This window comes from Trichomycterus rosablanca, chromosome 11, assembly GCF_030014385.1.
Source record: "Trichomycterus rosablanca isolate fTriRos1 chromosome 11, fTriRos1.hap1, whole genome shotgun sequence".
NCBI lineage: Eukaryota > Metazoa > Chordata > Actinopteri > Siluriformes > Trichomycteridae > Trichomycterus > Trichomycterus rosablanca.
This window is the reverse complement of record NC_085998.1, coordinates 19,572,952-19,596,126: the sequence shown is the minus strand read 5'-3', so window position 1 is coordinate 19,596,126 and position 23,175 is coordinate 19,572,952. Positions and strand designations below refer to the sequence as shown.

The 23,175-nt window shown below is 37.9% G+C and overlaps 1 protein-coding gene across 1 annotated transcript; it reads left to right on the top strand.

The window, feature by feature from the left end:
* Nucleotides 1-269: 269 nt before the first annotated feature.
* ttc36 (tetratricopeptide repeat domain 36) lies at nucleotides 270-4,166 on the top strand. Its single transcript, XM_063004526.1, has 3 exons — nucleotides 270-444; nucleotides 2,413-2,601; nucleotides 3,746-4,166. Exons 1-3 carry the CDS (start codon nucleotides 339-341, stop codon nucleotides 4,012-4,014), a joined length of 564 nt encoding a protein of 187 aa, XP_062860596.1. The 5' UTR covers nucleotides 270-338; the 3' UTR covers nucleotides 4,015-4,166.
* Nucleotides 4,167-23,175: the final 19,009 nt, after the last annotated feature.

Here is a 23,175-nt window from a genome sequence, read left to right as displayed (position 1 = left end):
TATCTCTGCTACTATACTGTACATAAATGGTATATAGTAATCATTTTGCTTATTTTAAATAAACATAGTATTTTTAAAATATAATTTAGACTAAAAGTCTAGGCTGCCTCAGAGTACTCAGCTTGTCTGCACAACATGGAATTTCGGTGCTAATCAAATACACATGTTCTCCACAATTTCAAAGTCCTACCTCCACCCCCTGCTCTTATTGGCTGTAGTAGGGTTCTGGAGAAGAACACCCCTCTTCTGCACATTTTCATGTACAGCTGACTTACTTTTCAGATACTATATTTGTATTTGAGTATTGAGTTACTTTGTCTTTTCTCTAACACAACACAATGGCTTCAGAACATGACGAGGCAGTTTTACGGACCATCTTTAACCCTAACAGCCCTTTTGCAGACATTCCTGGGTTAAACCAAGCGACGACGCTGACGGATGATGGTATGTTTAGAGTTTTATATCACATAGAATTTTGTTTGAGATCATTTTATTTACATGACAGTAAAATTGTTTATTAACAGTATGCATGCGACATCTGAACACTTTTATGGCTATTGTTGAAATAAATAATAAAATTAAGTGCTTTCTTTTTTGTCATAGACTCTTTTAGTGAATTAATAGTATTGAAGTCTTTCTAAATATATTTACATTCACAGCATGTAGTGACTTGAAAGCACAATGAAAATGTAAGGTGCTTGAAATAAATAAAAACATCAATCATTTTGGCTGTGTCCCAAACTACATACTGCTGTATTAAATATACAGTTGTGGTGTTAGTATTTTTACACTTGATGTACTAGACAATAAAAATTATAGGACACTTTATTTCAGCACCATCCAATGTGGCATTTTAGTTGTATCAAGTTACTGGTCTATCCTCTGCCACTACTGTGGTATTTGTTCTTTTATTTACAACTGTGTCAGATTACGTAATCAGTGCTATTCATGTAGTTTATACAAGAACATTAGTAACAAGTCTTTTCCACCAGTGGGTAATTTGTTTAGCTCATATTAATCATCTTGTTAACATGGCTGGGTTTTGTATTAGACTTTTGATTTATATTTGTATATTTGGTAGCAAAACGTTCCACAATAGTCGTTGATAGTATTAAGTAGTTAATACATCACACTGCTAATAGGCAGGCCGCTGGAAGCTACTGTCAATGGGTTTTATTGTCATTTTAGCTTATATTCAAATGAAACAATGTTTCACCAGGACCATGATACAACAGAGAACACAAGTGCAAAAAATATACATATAAATACAAAGGAGAAATACAAAGAATGTGTTATTGAATAGTGTTATTGGCCAGTGCACAGTACTGAGTAAAGGTAAAGTGAGGAAAAGGAACATATAACATTTTAATATACTGTATATAATGTAGTGTTTGGTTTGTACGAGAGATCTTCATAAAGCTTCCGCTTTTTTTGGTAAGGGTGGGAGGAGTAGTAATTGGTCGTGTCTGAGAGAGAACGTATAGTCCAGATTTAGCGCCATCTGATTTCCAGCACCATCTGATTATTTTTGGATGCTCAAAGAAGCTTTAAGGGGAAGAAGATTTGTGATCATGTGATGATGTGAAAGCAGCGGTGCATCAGTGGCTGACGGCATTCAAATGGTACGATGCTGGGAAAAATACATCGCAAAGGAAGGTGACTGTAGAAAAGTGATGTGTTTGTTTTTAAAATTCTTAATAAATAGAGTTAAACTAGTGAGGAAACTTTTTGAAAAACCCTTGTGTATTTTCTAATATATCAAAGAATAGTGTGCAAAATGCAAGTACTGTAGTAGAGTCAGTGAGTGTGACCATAGTAGCTGAATGTATTATTTGGAGATTGTCAGAGTCCAGCAGGACTGTGTCAGTTGTAGGTGTGTGTTTATGTGTGTGTGTTTATAAGTGTGTGAGTGTGTGTGTGTGTCTGCCTGTCTGTGAATGAGCTTCACTGCTTATTGTGGTGGTGCTGGAGGTGTTATTACCGATCCAGATGGACTGAGGTCTTCCAGCCTGGAAGTTCAGGATCCAGTTACAGAGAGAGATGGTCAGGCCCAGAAAGCTCAGATTACCAATAAAGTGCTGAGAAATGAAGTGATAAAAACATAAAATGCTAAAAACAGAGATTATGACAAGAAGCAGTAATTAAAATACTTACAACAACTAAATGGATCTCTTAGTTTGCTTGTTAGGGCAGTTGTAGCCTAGCAGTTAAGGTACTGGACTAGTAATCAAAAGGTCACTGGTCCAAGTCCCACCACTGTCAGGTTGTCACTGTTGGGCCCTTGAGCAAGGCCCTTAACCCTCAATTGATTGTATACTGTCCTAGTATTGTAAGTCGCTTTGGATAAAAGCATCTGCTAAATGCCGAAAATGTGAATGTAAATGTGTGTCTTCATTGACTTCTATTTTCCAGACAGTTCTTTTGACCCTGAGCTGCTGAAGCAGGTGAAGGATCTGGAGCTGAAGGGTGTTTCTGCTGCTGAGTCTGGGGATGTGGAGAAAGCCCTGCATCACTTTAACCAGGCCATACAGATACTGCCACTAAGAGCTTCAGCCTACAACAACCGTGCTCAGCTCAAACGTCTACAGGGAGACACTCAAAGTAGGTTGCCTGTTCTCAGCTAAATACTCTTTAATTGTTTACTTTTATATACAATAAATATAAATAAAATAATTAGCATTAATATTTTATGATATAATGCTTCATGATGATATATATGACAGGAGAACATAATTAAGCACATAACCCATACAAAATTATAATTTTATTTGCATCCTGTGGAAGCAAAGCAGCCCAAGACCAGCACACTACCACCATTATCCTAAAATATTACCACAACATATTATCCTAAAACCTTGTGGGTCATTTAGATCAGTTTTCTGTGGGTCATTTATTACCGGACTGCACAGAAAGAATAAATAATTAAAGATCGCTACAAGAGCAATTACATTTCCAACATTCTTTGGGTGTTATTTTCTCCAATGACCACTAGGTGGGAGCAGAGTCTTGTTGAATCGAGGTTTCACACTAATTTTCAATAACTATAGTTCTCACTCACTTTCTTAACTGCTTATCCAATTAGGGTCGGGGTGCTGGAGCCTATCCCAGCTTTTCAATGGGTGCAAGACACACAGTAACACCCTGAACAGGGTGCCAGTCCATCTCAGGGCAGACACACATACACACACCCATTCACCTGTAGGGCAATTTAGTGTCTCCAATTCACCTGACTGCATATTTTTGGACTGTGGGAGGAAACCAGAGCTCCCGGAGGAAACCCACGCACAGGGAGAACATGCAAACTCAGCACAGAAAGGACCCGGACCACCCCGCCTGGGGATCGAACCCAGGACCTTCTTGCTGTGAAGCGACAGCCCATGCCGGTCCGTGAAATTATATCTTATATGAAACCGGTCTGTAGTGCAAAAAACTTTGGTAAGTGCGTAGATGGTTTTCCAAATGCGAGATAAGTGTTTGTTTTTGTGGGTTTTATTTGTAAAGTTCTAAATGTGTTTCGATTTACATAATACAATAACAGTGATCACTAAAAACACTGGAAATAATCTTATAAACTTATTAGTAATTAACAAACCCTAGCAGTTAAAAACATGCCAAAGTTTCTAAGTATTTCACCATGACCCTCTTATGAATAAGTAGATGAATAAGTCAGTACACTTCAGTGGTCTTTTATATTAATTGACATTTAATACTTGTAACTTTGTTTAATAACCTGATTCTGTCTCAGGTGCAATCGAGGACTTGGAACAGGCCATCTCATTAAGCAAGGGCGAAGGTCGTTCTGCATGCCAGGCATTTGTTCAGCGTGGCCTTTTACTCAGATTGGCACACAGGAATGATGAAGCCAGGTCTGACTTTGAGCGTGCAGCTGCATTGGGCAGTGAGTTTGCCCGGCAGCAGGCAGTAATCCTGAACCCTTATGCTGCTCTGTGCAATCGCATGCTCAATGAAGTTATCAGCAAACTACGAAACCCAGAGGTGCCAGAGACCCAGTAAAGAGACCCAAACGGTGAATTCTATGTATATTATACATCAGCTTTAAATATATGCATATGGAAAATAAATACATATTACAAAGAATGTGTAATGTTATTAAATACCTGGATAACAAATTATTATTAAAATCTATCTGTGTTAAGCTTTGTGAATTAGCATTTTGAGTCTTTTTATCAATCAAGATATGTTATGAGTCTACAGCTGAAGTCAAAGATTTGGCAGTCTTAGGATGTCAAGGACTTCTGCAACTGAACTTTATCTACAAGTTAATAATCGCAAATAAAAGAAAAACATTCACAATGTCCAGTTAAATAAAGTTTTTTTATTATTATTATTATTTTTGTACAAAATGTCGCAACTGCAAACCTAAAAAGGTAAGCTGTAAAAATAGCTTGAAATAATTTTGTTTTAATCCTTTAATTGGAAGGCGGTGCAAAATACTCATACCAATATTAACATTTAATTAGTTAAAATCTAATCTAGTTATCTTATAATATTATAGCTTAAATAGTTAAAACAACCTTTTAATATTAACAGATAAAGAATAAATGTATTTTAGGCTTTAACACGATTGCCAGTATAAACTGTAATATATCATCCTCATCACCAGAGGTCAGCACAATACCGTGCATTTTTATTGTGTGCGGTAGCGTTTGTATTACTCCAATCAAGACGCCACCAGCAGTTTTACACCTGGTGCTAAATATGACGTGGTAAAGTTATGAGAGAGTTAGTGTTTATTTATTTATACACTTTGGTTACATTCAGGGCAGGGAGTTATATGTTACACAAGATTCATCAGTTTAAGGTTAATGTCAAACACATCACAAGCACTTGGGAATAGAAAATAGGACGTTCTCTCTGTGAGGCAACAGTGCTACCCACCAGGCCACAGTGCCACTCCTTGAGCAAGTTAGTAAGGTAAGATACTTATATAAGTTACTTACATACACTGATCAGCCATAACATTAAAACCACCTTCTTGTTTCTACACTCACTGTCCATTTTATCAGCTCCACTTACCATATAGAAGCACTTTGAAGTTCTACAATTACTGACTGAAGTCCATCTGTTTCTCTGCATGCTTTGTTAGTCTGCTTTCACCCTGTTCTTTAATAGTCAGGACCACTACAGAGCAGGTATTATTTAGGTGGTGGATGATTCTCATCACTGCAGTTACAATGACATGGTGGTGGTGTGTTAGTGTGTGTTGTTTTGGTTTGAGTGGATCAGATACAGCAGCACTGCTGGAGTTTTTAAATACCATGTCCACTCACTGTCCACTCTATTAGACCTACCTAGTTGGTCCACCTTGTAGATGTGTAATTAGAGAAGCTGATAAAATGGACAGTGAGTGTAGAAACAAGGAGGTGGTTTTAATGTTATGGCTGATTGGTGTACATTTTGTTTTTAGAATGAATTACACTTATCTATGTATTGTGATTGTGTTTTTTCTTTTACTTTTATACATAAACAGTACTTTTATATTTAAAGCTTGGTTTATTAAGTTAACAATGGTCACTCTGCTTCTTGCCAGCAATCAGGGTACCTGTAGATGTAAAATGCTGTGCAGGTTATGTTTAGGGCCCTACCAAATTCATGGGAAACTGTGCTGTGTTTCATGGACCTTGTTTTTCAAGAATCACAGATTTTACGGATTTTTAAAGAAAAGTGCCACATTTCACGGCAGTCATTAAAAAACATGCATAAATTAAATGATTATAATAAATGGAAGCTACAATACACAGCACAGCTTACCTTAAAATTCTCGTCCATGTTTTGACAAGCCCCTCTTCTGCATCTACAGAATTGGTTGGGAGTTTTCCAAACTCAGTTACCTGAGTCGTGTTTTTGGCTGCTTCAGACTGACATCTTGGACATTTTGACTAACCGATAGCTAGTGTAACAGACTGTTCTGTGGTGTAGTGTGCTGACAGTGTTTGATGTATATGATTACATACTGAGTGGATTTTGTCACTGTGGGGATTCCATAATCAATGGAAAAGTGTGCTTCTCTACACATGTGATCATCTCTTGGTAGTCTGTGCTGCGCCTCAAAAGAACAAGCCAGTAAAGTATTATGCTCCTAACAGTCTGACTGTACAAACTCTAAAGACGCTTGGTTACACTAGGACTGCCTCATAGTGCAAATTAACCAGTAAAAATAAGGCACTGGAATGCATATTAAATGGGAAAAGGTTCCCGATAATTAGGTATGATGTTTGTAAAATTGACAAACTTTAATATACACTGATTATGCATAACATTATGACCACCTTCCTAATATTGTGTTGGTTCCCCCTTTGGCCCTAATCAAACTCGATCAAATCCTTACACTTGCCCATTTATTCTGCCTCTAAGACATCAACTTTGAGGATAAAATGTTTACTTGCTGCCTAATATATCCCACTCACTAACAGGTGGGCGGCATGGTGGCTCAGTGGGTAGCACTGTCGCCTCACAGCAAGAAGGTCCCGGGTTCTATCCCCAGGTGGGGCGGTCCGGGTCCTTTCTGTGTGGAGTTTGCATGTTCTCCCTGCGTCTGCGTGGGTTTCCTCCGGGTGCTCCGGTTTCCTCCCACAGTCCAAAGACATGCAAGTGAGGTGAATTGGAGATACAAAATTGTCCAGGCCTGTGTTTGATATAACCTTGTGAACTGAAGAAACTTGTGTAATGAGTAACTACCGTTCCTGTCGTGAATGTAACCAAAGTGTAAAACATGACGTTAAAATCCCAATAAACAAAAAAACAAACACTAACAGGTGTTGTGATTAAGAGGTCATCAGTGTTATTTACTGCCAGTCGGCAGTGGTGCAAAAAGGGGGTATGCAGCGTATGCAAAGCATAGGGGCGCTGCACCAGAGGGGGTGCCAAATCGATGCCGGAAAATTATTTCTTGTCAGCATTTTCTGTAAGAGCTGTTTGTTCGTGTTAAGTGCAAAAGCACGACATGTAACAATTTAGTTACAACTCTTTTTAAAAATCTTACATAGAGTCCAGGCTGCTGTTCAGATTTGCCGTTACATATTTTTACTTAGACTGTTTTTTGTTTGTGATGTTTCAGAAGATCACCTGCTGTAATATGTAACGAAAGAACACAATAAAAGTGTAAAATATATGTCTTGTATTTTATTAAGGGGGGGGGGGGGGGGGGGGGGGTTGGGTTTGGGGGGGAACGCCGATAATATGTTTGCATACACCTCAGAAAGTATGTAGTTGCACCCCTGCCAGTCGGTGTATGATCTACATATTTAATTTATACAATTGCTACTTTTGGTGGAAATTATTGGTCTGTTTTTTAATGTTTCGCGTGCTAAATTTTCATTGTTCTGCATCATCTGAGCAACCCGGTTCTTTATTTGACTCAAGCTTAGCTTGAGTAAGGTTTTTATTAAAAATGATCATGCTTGGCTTGGGTAAGCTTTTTATGTAATTTTACCTGTTTGACCTGACTAGAGTAAGATTATAACATTTGATTAGGTCTGAGTACCATGTTTATTTAATTTGGCCTGTTTGACTTGGTGGAGTAAGCTGTTTGCTCAATTTGATGTTTGACCTGGTTTTGGTAACCTGATTTAATTTTGCTCTTAACATCTTCCTAGTAAAAACGGTTGGCAGTTTTGAGGATCTTTTTAATGGTGTTGGATTATATTTAGTGTAGTAATTGTGCTTTCACACATACAGTGTATCACAAAAGTGAGTACACCCCTCACATTTCTGCAGATATTTAAGTATATCTTTTCATGGGACAACACTATAGAAATAAAACTTGGATATAACTTAGAGTAGTCAGTGTACAACTTGTATAGCAGTGTAGATTTACTGTCTTCTGAAAATAACTCAACACACAGCCATTAATGTCTAAATGGCTGGCAACATAAGTGAGTACACCCCACAGTGAACATGTCCAAATTGTGCCCAAAGTGTCAATATTTTGTGTGACCACCATTATTATCCAGCACTGCCTTAACCCTCCTGGGCATGGAATTCACCAGAGCTGCACAGGTTGCTACTGGAATCCTCTTCCACTCCTCCATGATGACATCACGGAGCTGGTGGATGTTAGACACCTTGAACTCCTCCACCTTCCACTTGAGGATGCGCCACAGGTGCTCAATTGGGTTTAGTCCATCACCTTTACCTTCAGCTTCCTCAGCAAGGCAGTTGTCATCTTGGAGGTTGTGTTTGGGGTCGTTATCCTGTTGGAAAACTGCCATGAGGCCCAGGGGATCATGCTCTGTTTCAGAATGTCACAGTACATGTTGGAATTCATGTTTCCCTCAATGAACTGCAGCTCCCCAGTGCCAGCAACACTCATGCAGCCCAAGGCCATGATGCTACCACCACCATGCTTGACTGTAGGCAAGATACAGTTGTCTTGGTACTTCTCACCAGGGCGCCGCCACACATGCTGGACACAATCTGAGCCAAACAAGTTTATCTTGGTCTCGTCAGACCACACTGCATTCCAGTAATCCATGTTCTTGGACTGCTTGTCTTCAGCAAACTGTTTGCGGGCTTTCTTGTGCGTCAGCTTCCTTCTGGGGTGACGACCATGCAGACCGAGTTGATGCAGTGTGCGGCGTATGGTCTGAGCACTGACAGGCTGACCTCCCACGTCTTCAACCTCTGCAGCAATGCTGGCAGCACTCATGTGTCTATTTTTTAAAGCCAACCTCTGGATATGACGCCGAACACGTGGACTCAACTTCTTTGGTCGACCCTGGCGAAGCCTTTTCCGAGTGGAACCTGTCCTGGAAAACCGCTGTATGACCTTGGCCACCATGCTGTAGCTCAGTTTCAGGGTGTTAGCAATCTTCTTATAGCCCAGGCCATCTTTGTGGAGAGCAACAATTCTATTTCTCACATACTCAGAGAGTTCTTTGCCATGAGGTGCCATGTTGAATATCCAGTGGCCAGTATGAGAGAATTGTACCCAAAACACCAAATTTAACAGCCCTGCTCCCCATTCACACCTGGGACCTTGACACATGACACCAGGGAGGGACAACGACACATTTGGGCACAATTTGGACATGTACACTGTGGGGTGTACTCACTTATGTTGCCAGCTATTTAGACATTAATGGCTGTGTGTTGAGTTATTTTGAGAAGACAGTAAATCTACACTGCTATACAAGCTGTACACTGACTACTCTAAGTTATATCCAAGTTTCATGTCTATAGTGTTGTCCCATGAAAAGATATAATGAAATATTTGCAGAAATGTGAGGGGTGTACTCACTTTTGTGATACACTGTACATACACTGATCAGCCATAACATTAAAACCCTTTTGTTCTACACTTTCTCCACTTACCATATAGGAGCACTTTGTAGTTCTACAATTACTGACTGTAGTCCATCTGTTTCTCCACATACTTTTTTAACCTGCTTTCACCCTGTTCTTCAAGGGTCAGGACCCCTTATTATTTATATTAGGTGGTGGATCATTCTCAGCACTGCAGTGACACTGACATGGTGGTGTGTTAGTGTGTGTTGTGCTGGTATGAGTGGATCAGACACAGCAGCGCTGATGGAGTTTTTTTAAATACCGTGTCCACTCACTGTCCACTCTATTAGACACTCCTACCTAGTTGGTCCACCTCGTAGATGTAAAGTCAGAGACGATCGCTCATCTATTGCTGCTGTTTGAGTTGGTCATCTTCTAGACCTTTATCAGTGGTCACAGGACGCTGCCCACAGGGTGCTGTTGGCAGGATGTTTTTGGTTGGTGGACTATTCTCAGTCCAGCAGTAACAGTGAGGTGCTTAAAAACTCCATCAGCGCTGCTGTGTCTAATCCACTCATACCAGCACAACACACACTAACACACCACCACCATGTCAGTGTCACTGCAGTGCTGAGAATGAGTGGAAAGTGTGGCTTTACTTTAGGGTTTAATACATTCTGTAATAATGTTGCTACCTTAATCATAAGTTTCCTTAATGTATAAGGTTCTTAGGAGAAACTCTAGTGGTAAGTGCTGTTTGGATTAATAGTTCAAAACCAAGGTGCCTTACCTTATGATATTATGATAATAATGTGGCTGTGTATAGAAGTCAAGTCAGTTCATAAATAAGTATTTAATTCTGATTGTTGGTGACTATTGTAAGTTAATGCCACCAACGTTGCATTGTTTATTGATTAAAAAAAATCAGTCTTATCTTTGGATGCTCACTTTTGTAGAAATTACATGATCTTTAGAAAGGGGTGATGCAAACAGTCTGCCCTAGATCATCTAAACTCTGGTTCTATACAATATACAAATATCTGAAGCATACACTGACTTTTTGGAAGTTTTTTTGGCTACAGACAAACAGGCAACTTTATTATTCATTTGGAGAAAGTGATGCTTTAGTGGACCGTTTTATATCAATGATTTTCCTTCTGCTGCTCTTGTTAGGGGTCACCACAGTGGAGTATTTGTCTTCATTTGTACTGAACATCCTCTTCTGTCACACCAACCACCTGCATGTCCTCCCCCACCTCATCCATTAACTTCTTCTGTGGGTTTCTTCTCCTTTTCGTGCTTGGCCACTCCATCCAGCACTCTTTACCAAATATAACTCTCATCCCTGCTCTGCACATGCACAAATAATCTCGCCTCCCAAAAAAGTTGTGTTTGTGCTATTCTTCTAATAAACCTATACCTCCAGCTCCCCCCCCCCCCCCCCCCCCCTTTTTATTGCCAGTGCCACCACCTTAGTCATACAGCATAGCGGGCCTCGCTACTGTCTTGTAAACTTTTCCTTTCATTCTAGTATATACCCTTCCATTGCAAATCACTCATGTGACCTGATGCCACCCACTCCAACCTGCCTGCACTCACTTCATTCAATTTCAAGAATGTAAACTCAACCACCTCAACCGCCCTTACTCTCAATTACACACATAAGTATTGAACTCAACTGCTCCTAGTTTAGTACCACTTCAGTTAAATCAAACACTAGTTCTAGTTTAGGTCTTTTGAATACAATCATTTCTACATACATATACTTACAGTACCCTTCAATAAGCATGTGTCTGATCTACTGATTTAAAAGTGAAATCATTTAAATATTAAATCTTGAGAGAATAAAAGCAATGCAGATGTGTCATTAGAGATACTCTCTACTGATGCTGATCCCCACTGCTGATTGAGGAGAGCGAGACGGTCACATGCCCCCTCCGACACGTGTGCAGTAGCCGACTGCATCTTTTCACCTGCACGAGGCGAGTTCATATTCAAAGTTCAGAGTTCAGAGCCACACCCTGATCAATGCATTATTCCTCGACTCTGTGCAGGTGCCGTCAATCAGCCAGCAGAGGTCGTAATTGCATTAGTTATTAGGTACCTATCTGGCTTCCCACCCTGTATGAATTACAAGCCAATTGTTGTGCATGTAGCTGCCCAGCCCAGCCGGATGGCAGAGCTGAGTTTCGAATGCATCTTCCTGACTGTACAGTTGAAGCTTTAAGAACAGAGAAGCACATTAACACAATGTGGTTTAAGTAAAATTATAATAGCCATTAGATCAAAATGATCATAAACAATGTGTATGAAGTAAGATCTAATTGTATATTTTGAATTCTCTTGTACTGTAATTGTATTGTCCTAAAATAATAAATTTTTAAGCAGAGTCTAGCCTTAGCTGTAGTTCATATGACATTTATAATTCATATGTAGTTTATAGGAGTTAATGTGAAAATGGCATGGGCTTGGATGCTGTTATTGCTGTACAAATGGAAGTAATAGTGGTAAATATGGCTTGTGGGGTTTGCTTGTAAAACAGCAAGGCACTGTGCTGGGATTTTTATGGCTTTATGGATCCGCTTGCATGGTACAAACAGTGCTGGTGTATATAGGTACTAAATAGCAACCTAATGTGAAGTAAAGTGTGTAAACCATCTTATAGTTTATCCAATAGTTAAGTGGGACCTCTGATCTTGGAAGGCCTGGTCTTATATGTACCTAGACAGACTGACAATAAACATTCATCATTACAAATTATGTATGTACTTATTTGGAGACAGAAGCTCTTTCTCTTACCATATAGAAGCACTTTGTAGTTCTACAATTACTAACTGTAGTCCATCTGTTTCTTTACATACTTTTTTAGCCTGCTTTCACCCTGTTCTTCAATGGTCAGGACCCTGACAGGAAGACCACTGAGCAGGTATTATTTAGGTAGTGGATCATTCTCAGCACTGCAGTGACACTGACATGGTGGTGGTGTGTTAGTGTGTGTTGTGCTGGTATGAGTGTATCAGACACAGCAGCGCTGCTGGAGTTTTTAAATACCATGTCCACTCACTGACCTTGTAGATGTAAACTCAAAGACGATCGCTCATCTGTTGCTGCTATTTGAGTTGGTCATCTTCTAGACCTTCATCAGTGGTCACAGGACGCTGGCCATGGGGCACTGTTGGCTGGATATTTTTGGTTGGTGGACTATTCTCAGTCCAGCAGTAACAGTGAGGTGTTTAAAAACTCCATCAGCGCTGCTGTGTCTAGTCCACTCATACCAGCACAACACACACTAACACACCACCACTATGTCGGTGTCACTGCAGTGCTGAGAATGACCCACCACCCAAATAATACCTGCTCTGTGGTGGTCCTGTCGGGGTCCTGACCATTGGAAAACAGGGCGAAAGCAGGCTAAAAAGGTATGTAGAGAAGTAGATGAACAACAGTCAGTAATTGTAGAACTATAAAGTGCTCTTATATGGCAAGTGGAGCTGATAAAATGGGCAGTGAGTGTAGAAACAAGGAGGTGGTTTTAATGTTATGCCTGATCGGTGTACATCCACTAGGACTATATTCTAAGAAATGGTTTACTTCTAATGGAACTACATGGCTCTTCATGTTGGTGAAGCTGCACCTGTGGGAAATACAAGGATATTAGCAATATGGAAACCAACACATCATCTCTGTATCTATATTGGTTGGCATAAGCACAACAGATTCCCTGGCTTATGTTAATGCCAACAGCAACAAATAAAGCTGCTGAAATAATGAACATATTTTAATTTTACCTGGAAGTTTCATTACCAAAGAATGGCCAATATTGCAGCACATTATTGCTTAGCAGACTTCAAATGTTACTGTTCAACTCCAGCCTCTAGCCTGGGAATTTAAATTGTGGCAAAAAGTCTGGCATCTACCTCAGTGAGCTGAGCTTTTGATCTAGAATGCTGTTTGTCTGCCAGGGCATTTAAAGTAAATAAAAAGCATTTTTCTTAAAGATTATTCCTGTTTAACAACTCTATCTAAAAAAAGGAAACAATTATATTGATGTAGCAATTCTCATAGGCCTGTAGTTATTTCCCAGCATTGTATCTTGTTTTTTGTCTGTGTCTGTTCATTATCTGAAGGTAATGTCTGAGACAGAAGTCCACAGTTTGCCAGGCAAACTTTTCTATTAAGAGATGTTAGTCATCTAAGAAAAATAGCTGAAACAGTATGTGGATTAAATGAACAAGCTGTCCACAAATATAAATGTCTGAAATCTGCCTGAATCAAATATATTTATGTTGTCTGGCTGTCTACTCTTTAATAATATTTAATTCTCTTGCCTATACTGGAATTATTTCAATATGAAGGACATATACAATATTTACTGTACTGAGCATTAGTAATTGCCATAAATGCCATCATAGGTCAGTCTACTTTGTTTAAAAGTTCATTTTAACATTTAACCTATCTTACCAGTCATCACCTGTTTTGCATGGTTTACCTTATTCAAGAACCCTTTATATTTTTTCCTGTGTTCTTATTCTGTGATTGTTTTTTATTTCTGTGCATTGTATTTTGTCTGTGATCTAGATGCGTACAGCATGTGTTTCTTATTGATGCATTTTGAATTGCATTTCTTGAATTTCATTCCATTGTTTTTCTAAGTGTTGTAGGATTAGGCACATTTTTTGACGCATTGCCTGGTTGAAATCGCTAATTTTGAAAGGCAAATATTTCTGTGTGCATTTGAATCCTTGATGATTGTTGTTCCATTAAAATTTTCTTTACCTAAGTCTTGCCTGGTAGTTAAAATTACGTTAATAGTAATATTCCTACATTTGGCCGCTCGGGTGGCGCAGCAGTAAAACACGCTAGCACACCACAGCTCGTCGGTTCGAAAATCAGCTCTGCCATCCGCCTGGGCTGGGCGGCCATATGAACAATGTTTGGCATACAGGGGAGGGAAATGCTGGATAGGGACCTCATAACTGGTGCAGTTACGACCACTGCTGGCTGATTGATGGCGCCTGCGCAGAGTTGGTGAATAATGCTGATCAGGGTGTGGCTCCTCGTGTACAAGGCTGATCCGCATATGAACTCGCCTCGTGCAGGTGAAAAGATGCAGTCGGCTACTGCACACGTGTCAGAGGGGACGTGTGTCAGTTCGCTCTCTTCAACCGGGGCAGGGGTCAGTACCAGTGGAGAGGAAGCATAACGTAATTGGGTCAAAATTGGACGCGCTAAAAATCAGGAGAATAAAAATATTAAAATATTCCTACATTTAATTCATTATAAGATGCAAGAAACCAGCTATTGTGTAAATACAGTTTATATCTGTATGTATTGCAGGTAGAGACTCACAATCAGTATTTTAAACATTGGGATTCAAAAAATGAAACCTGTAATGCTAGTGTGTGTTGCTCTGGTATGAGTGTTAGCAGGTGCCAAAGTGCTGTTGGTTATTTGTTTTAATTATTTATTTATTGATATTAATACTGTTTCAAATCACTGATCCCTTTATTATAAACACGAACCACTGGCAATTGTTTCTGGCGTACATTTAGAAACTAGAACTATTTTAAATTTTACTGAATGATGTGTGTTACTTTTTCTGTAGTCTTTTATCAGTGAACACAAGATGCTGTTGGCTACATATTTTTGTTTAGAGCATTAATCTTCTCCCAGCATGAAAGTGTCTCAAATTCCGGTGTTGTTTGTATGAAATATAGGTAGATTATTGCAATCAAATTGGTAACATTATTTTATTATTAGTATTATTATGAATAATGTATAACAAGTAGAAGACTAAACAACAATTAACAAAAGGTAAAATATAGCAGCTTTATCAGCTTTTCTTTATATATATATATATATATATATATATATATATACATATATATATATATATATATATATATATATATATATATATATATATATATATATATATATATATATATATATACAGCATATATATATGCATTTTCTCCCCTTTTTCTCCCCCCTTTTTCTCCCAACTTTTTTAGCACGTCCAATTGCCTGATTGCTTCCTGATTTACACACATACTGTATATACTGTATATATATATATATATATATATATATATATATATATATATATATATATATATATATGAACAACGGGCCAATCGTTGTGGATGTGGCTGCTCAGCCCAGTCGTATGGCAGAGCTGAGATTTGATACGATGTATTCGAGATCCCAGGTGTGCTAGCGTGTGTTTTTACCGCTGCGCTACCTGAGCGGCATTTCTCAGCTTTTCTTTTATTACATTCCTAGTGGCTCAGAAGAAGGCCTTAAAATACTGCCAAAGGTATACCTTCAATTAACTTGATAATGTCAGTTTAGCCTATCAGAAGCTTCTAAAGCCATAATATTGTTTTCTGGAATTTTCCAAGATATTAAAATGCATGGTCAACTTGGCATATGTCAACTTTTGACCTTCAGAAATTTTGATTATAGTAAATTATAAATAAAATGATTTGTTTGTGAACATTTCATGGAAAAACTGCTTATCATCTACAGCAGATATCCTAAACAACTTGTGGAACAACTGTATTCCTGTAAAATGATGAATACCAAATACCACCACCACAGATGATTGAGTAAAATCCTTGTAAAGTGTTGCATTAGGATGTACATCACTCATTACTTATTATGGTATTGGGCAAATTTATTTAAGACTTTACCAAAAGCAAATACAGATTTAATAACTGCAATAGATGCAATCAAGTACAAATATTGCTATTAAGAAGATTTATTGAGTGTTTTTGTAAGCTTGTCAGCATGTCTCATTCTAGAGCCAGTATTTTTTTTAATGAAGATAACATTGTTATATACTTCTATTTTATGCACTGTAACAATGGACAAATGTAAAATAGTTGAGCAAACTAATAAGTACATTTAGGACTATGCTTTATTTTTACATTTTAAATGCTTGTCTAAAATTATAGACATTTCAGCATTTTAATCAAGTGTGCCATAAAAAAGCATCAGCATAATGCACAGTCATAAAATGTATAGATATTTCTAATGAGCTTGTGCTTTGAAAGAAAGACCTGCAATAAAGATGACCCATAAAGACTGCAATCTGTTATAACCTTGCTTATTTTAACACGTACTGTCAAGTTCACTCACTATGCACCTTTCTAGGTATAAAAAATAGATTTATTCATGCCCAGTGTTCTTTCTAAATCATAAACAGTTTTTCACTGTTTGTTTCTAGAAAATAGTTGCACCTTGGTATTGCTAATGAGCCATGCATTATTGATGACATTGCTGGATGTCATAATTGTTATGATTATGGAATGTAATTACCATTACGATAAGGACATTAATAATTCACATGATGAGATGATGGTAATGATAATGAATAAAATGCATGACTTTACTCGAGTTGCACATCAGTCTTCCTTTTCCCTTATTTTTATCATTTTGTGCTGTTTTTAGATGTGTTTCATTTACTTTGCTATTAGTCTATTTAGCTTTTTTAGTATTTTTATATAAATAGAACCTGTCTTGCAATGTGAAACAGGTTGGAAGGTCTTAAAAACCAGCACAATGCCACTTTCTTCAGAGATTCAAATATAGATCAAGTCATTTTTATCTTTTAGTCCTGCAAAGGTTAAAAAACCATTGCTAAGACTCTGGTATTTCAGCAGTACACAGTAAGAGCCATTATCAACAAACAGAGAAAATCTGTGGTGCACCCTTCCAGTGGCCGGCCTACCAACATTTTGTTGAGAATGCATCAACGGCACATCCAGGAGGTCACAAAACAATCCACACAGTTCACACAGTGCACACTTCAAGTACATTATAGTTATTCAAATTAATCCAATGTATATGTTTAACAACTGAATAGCTCTGCAGTGCTGTAGGAAAAAAAATTGCCTGCATCCAAGCTATTGCTTAATGTTCTTTTATTTTTAAAAAATAAAAGTAAACAAACTTAGTGCAGCATTGTAGTAGTAAAACTAGAACACTTAAAATGAAGTGAAGGTTCTTTTTGAGGAAAATCAGCATCTCTGCCGTGTTAGCGGACAGCCGGTTCCTCTTTTCATCATATAATAATAAACTCGCTGTATTCGGCTGAGTGTTTATTTTTTAGGTGCCGTATCAAATTGGTAGTAATTGTAGATCGTTTGGTTAAATGATATCTGGTTTGTTTCTTATGAGCCACCGTACTTGTATGCGTACTTTTCTGTGGTTGTATTGTGACAATGGTCTGATGGACGTTTCTACGCAAAGTGAGTGTGTTTTGACCCTTTGGGGCTTCCATATTGCATGGAATAGCGTTAATAAAGTGTTATGCTCCTGACAATTTGTGAATATACCATTTATTTATTTATTTATTAAGCAAGTGCATCACTACGACGCTCGGTTACATAACTAAGCCAATCAGAGTGCTCGATACTGAGATGTCGTTCAGTCTTGTAACACGTAAACTTGTAAAAGCTGTATGTTATGGTCCTGAAGTTTTCATACTCGGATTAAAAGTTATTGTTTTGTAAACTGGAGTGATCCTTGACTCACACACCATATAAATAGTAAAATTCTACAGTAATAAACGCAGCTCTGCTCCTACCGCCTCGTGAAAAGCTCACATTGCCGACATTACACTTCACTGCTGGACTTGTTTCACTTTCCAATTTAAAGTATTTCCACACAGCGGACATGCTGATGTAAAACAAAGGATCGGGCTTAGGATCGGCATTAGTAAAGCCGATACCGATCAGTTAAAAAATGCCTTTATCGGCCCCGATTCCGATCTTTGAGATCGGATCGGGACATCCCTAATGTACGCTAGTGCACAAGTGAGGCCTAGTACCTTGTTTTTGTCTCCTAAGGTAATTCTGATGAAGCCTAGAGATATGTTTTAGATCATGTATGTTCTAGGTGTAGGATGAACCCCTGACCAGCTGGGTGTAGGCCAATGTGATCTACATGCCCAATGGACCAACCAATTTAAGTTTTAAGTCTTCATCTTATCATGCAGGGTTTTTGTATGCCATAGTCAACTGTAATCCACTGCAGGTGCTGCATGATCAGACAAACTTCTTTTTATTATTTTGCCATATTTGCAATGGCTTTCTTTATGCCATTCAACCTGATAAACATGTAGCTTTTGTAGCTTCAAAGTCTTTACAGTTTATTTGACCAAAGTTTGATTGAAGTTGCTGTCCTGTGAGCCACCTGTCAGCCAGCTGTTGACTCTCAGAAGTGTTTTGGTGATGGGTGCCACACAGCAAGAGTGTCAGGACCAATCATGATGAATTAATGATGAATGATTTTCAAAAGTAATAATTATAAAAGACCAGTTTTTCATGTGCTTTTAATTCATAGCAAGTTGGATTTGAAGGAAATGACAAAAATACACAGTTTCTAAAAAAATCTGTAAAATATTTCAGATCCAGCCACAGATATCAAACCTATTGCACTTTTTCCTAGACATGCATTATGTTTATTAGCAATCACAAAACAGTCACAGAGAACACTTAATGTAATGTAATACTGTTGTTATTACACCATTGCTTGTATTTATGTCAGTCTGGCACCTTGTGTAATTGCAAAAGTGACCTAGAGTTGAAAACCGTTCCATCATGTGTGCTGTGGAAGTCGACAGAGTTTGTGGACCACAGAAAATTGAAGTGGGGTCATTAAAATATTTTAGTGCTCCCTGCACCCCTGTCTATGTGCATTAAAGTGGCTGATGCATGTATTTGCCTGAAAAAAATATTATTGGTAACAGAAGTGGAATGAACAACCAGAGTAGGACAGTGGTTATTACCGGTGAATAATGTCTTTGCCAATCAATTAACTGTTTTCAACTTGGGTATAGCCTCTGAAACCAGATCTGAGTTTCATTCCCCTGAATCTAAAATTGTTTGATTCTTTCCTGGTGTTATGTCTGTCTGTCTCTCTCAATTCAATTCTCAATTCAAGGTGCTTTATTAGCATGATAAAGCTTCTGTATAGACTGAAAAATTGATCAGAATATAATTGCATACAAATGTTTAAATTGAGTTAACATTAGTCAATAACATTAGTAATGTGCCCTAAAATAACATCACACAAACAAACTAGAACAACAAATAAAAACCTCTCTCTTTATCTATATCTCGGAAAAAAAAAATAATAATAATAACCACAAAGATCTAATAACCTGCCAAACAGGTCTAATAACAGGTAATTAGTCTTTAGCATTTCTGTGGAGGAGTAGTGGTCAGAATAGTTTCATGTGAAATCTGTTTGCTGCTTACCTTTTAGCCTAGAGATTTTTTAACTTTACATAACTGGAAAGGATTTATTTAAGCAATCAGATTTTAACAGGGCTGTCAATAGTGAAGTCTTGGTGTGTCTCGTCCAATCAAATCATTTACATTTTTGGCATTTAGCAGACGCTTTTATCCAAAGCGATTTACAGTAGTGTGACAGTATACAGTCTAAGCAATTGAGGGTTAAGAGCCTTGCTCAAGGACCCAACAGCAGCAACCTGGCAGTGGTGGGCTTTGAACCAGCAACCTTTTGATTACTAGTCCAGTACCTTAACCACTAGGTCACAAGGCTTTTGAGTGTAAACTTCTTCAAAGGCCCTGTCACGCATCTTAGTGAATTTCAAACAGACTTTGACTGGTCAGACTTGTGCTTTGGATAACTGTCTTAATATATGATTCCTTTGCACTTGGTGTATAGATTGTAAGTATGCAATAACATTTGTCTTTAGGATTTTTGGTATATAGCAGAATTCACAATTCCATTAATTCATGTTGAAAAACCAAAGCATCCCTACACCATCACACTACTGTGATGTTTGACCACTGGTATGATGTTTTATTTATTGTGGAATGTTGAATTCCACTTTCAAATCATTGGCCTAAGCATCAATAAAAGCCCTTATGTTTATGTTAGCTGTGTTTTTTTTTTTTTCTATCTAACAACTTCATTTCATTTGTAATATACACTCATTCCTGAAATTCAGACCTGAAACACATTCCAAAAAAAGCTGGGACGATAAAGTATTTACCCCTTTGTAATGCTGCCATTCCTTCTCACAACACATTTTGGCACCAAGGATACCAAGCGATGAAACGTTTCAGGTGTTATTTCCCCCCACTGTTTTTGCTTAAGGTTTGCAACAGTACAGAGTTATCATTTGTCACATTGTTCATTTCAAAATTCTCCACACATTCTATATTGGGGACAGGTCAGGACTGCAGACAGGCCAGTCTACTACCCAAACCCTTTTTTTCCACAGGCATGCCTTTGTAATGTGTGCATCATGTGGTTTTGCATTGTCTTGTTGAAAAATGCATGGACGTCCCTGGAAAAGATGACGTCTTGAAGGCAGCATATGTTACTCTAAATGTACTTCTACATTAATGCTGCCATCACAGAAGTGTAAATTACCTTTGTCAGGGGCACTGACAGTGTTACAATGGCACAGCATGTAGTGTGTTAGCTGCATAGCACCAGTGTACTGGAAATCTGTTTTTATCCTTTGCATATTTTTGTGTATTGATAATTTCTCAATTATTCTTCATTCTTAACAATCACTTGTTAAATAATTAATCTTTAATAATAATGTGGAAGCAGTAATTTGTGATGTAAAGTTGTAAAATGCCCTACATTGCCTTATATTCCCAGCACTTATTATTCTTTAGTTTTTACTGTATTTGGATCTCTTATGGAAAGCTTTAACCCTATTGGATACCTCCTGGATGAGTCACAGACCTTATATAGCTTGAATAAAAGGGCTGCTAAGGCTAATTGATGGTGTCTGAGGTATTTGACTGAACTGCCAGACACTGATACAATTTAATCATGTGTCATAATTTTGATCAATATCCCTGTCTAGCCTCCTAATGCATAATGCACCATTTCCTATCAGGCTGTTCAGTTTTGAGCAGAAGTATTTAAGATCCAGAAAGTAAAAAAATAAAAATAAAAAATAAAAAAAAAATCAATTTTCTGACATTTTACATAGCATTTACTTTCACTGTTGACATAAACTGTGCATATACATTGAATTTAGATGCTGTTAGACCTTTTGCACACTTTGTGATTTTGAATTAATGAATCACTTTGAAATTAAACCATAATGAAAAAAATCTCTTATTCCAGAAAAGAAAATTAGACCATTTGCTATATTACTCCAAATTTGTGCATTTCATTTCTCTTTGAGATGTACCTAGAACTCAGTTGGAGTTCACCTGTTCAAGACTGAACGTAGTTTTGAAAGGCTCACACTTGAGTCTTTTAGGCCACATGGGCGTTATAAATGCTTCAGTAATTTTAGAATGAAAGAAGCTTGGGTGAGACTCCTTGGTATGGACTTGGTATTGGAGGTAATGGCTAATGGTCACTCAATTATCAGCTCCAAAAGTCCAGAACAAAGATGGTAGAACATGTTAGGTGGGAAACTTTCTTTTTAGCACTTCATAAATTATGTATTTATGGAAAAGTGGCAAGATGGAAGCCACTGTTGACTAAAAAAATACAATAGATGAACAAGGATTCTATGTGAAACTTGGTGGAGGCAGCATAATGTCATGGGACAGTGGTAATCTAGTGGGCAGAGCTTTGGGCTATCAGTTGGAAAGTTATGGATTTGAATCCTGGCTTTTCCAGGCAGATTTTAACTTTACCTGTTTGAAATCACATCAATATTTAGTTATTTTTAAAAAATTATTTTATTTATTTATTTTACTTTATTATAAGCCCTAAATTTAATAAAAAAAATAAGCCCCATTTTTTTAGAATGTGTTGCAGGCCTGAAATGGAGGACTGGATGTACATAATTGAAGCTGACCAGACAAAACATGCAGCAGTTTGGGTTCATACAGTTTGCAGTGAAATAAAAGTGTTTCAAGTGCTAAAAACACACGCTGGAACCAGAGCTGGGATCTTGAATACATCGTATCGAATCTCAGCTCTGCCTGCCGGCTAAGGCTGAGCGGCCACGTGAACAACGATTGGCCAGTTGTTCAGATATGGGCGGGACTAAGCCGAATGGGGTCTCTCTCTCATGACTGGTGCAATTAAGACCTCTGCTGGCTGATTGATGGCGCCTGCACAAAAGAGTGCAATTGGACGCGCTAAAAAGGGGAGAAAATGCATAAAGAAAAAATATATATAAAAAAAAAGAGTATCAGAATCAGAATACTTTATTGATCCCAGAGGGAAATTGCAGCAATTAATATAGAGAATTAAGCTTTACTGGCTGAATTCATCTCATAGTTAAATTTTTTAGTTTTGCTTTATACAAGGCAAGGTCAACCAAACAGCTTAGTGCTTTTCCGTTTCCTTTTAACTTTCCTGCAGTCTTTTGTTTCAAGATGGGTGACATATTTCTTCAAGGTGCTTTTGTTTAGCCTGAAACGACCTTGTTTTTTTGTGGTGCAAAACTATCAATACAATTGATAGGCCTGGAATTAAACGTGTCTTTATATTCATGAAGGCCACAGCAGTATCTGCAGTGAGATAGCGCCTAGTTAGTGTTCTGTTACCTTTTGTTTTTGTACATGCTAACATAATAAAAAAAACACAAAAGTGATCAGAGATTGCAACATCGACTATTTAAGGATACATTTTAGGATCTATTATATCTCAAGTCTGGCATGTACCCACACTTATTAGTGGGACCTGACACATGCTGTATAAGATCAAATTATGTTAACAAAATCTGAGGTTATTGGACCTATGTGCACATCCATGTGAATACAGTAGACCCTTGACTTAAGTTGACTTAAGACTGAAGTTCTTAAGTCAAAATGCTTGTTAGTTAAACCGATTTTTCCCATAAGAAATAATGTAAACAGAATTAATCCGTGCCAGACCTCCCAAACCACCCCCTTATCTAACCTTTCTAATGTCTTAAATGGTCTTTTTTGTTATAAATACAAGTATATTTTCCCTTAAATC

Bases quoted from the DNA above. Each gene is read 5' to 3' on its own strand.
- ttc36 (XM_063004526.1), top strand. From the start codon at position 339: ATGGCTTCAGAACATGACGAGGCAGTTTTACGGACCATCTTTAACCCT. The intron at 445-2,412 runs GTATGTTTAGAG...TCTATTTTCCAG, and splicing joins GACGACGCTGACGGATGATG to ACAGTTCTTTTGACCCTGAG. The intron at 2,602-3,745 runs GTAGGTTGCCTG...ATTCTGTCTCAG, and splicing joins TCTACAGGGAGACACTCAAA to GTGCAATCGAGGACTTGGAA.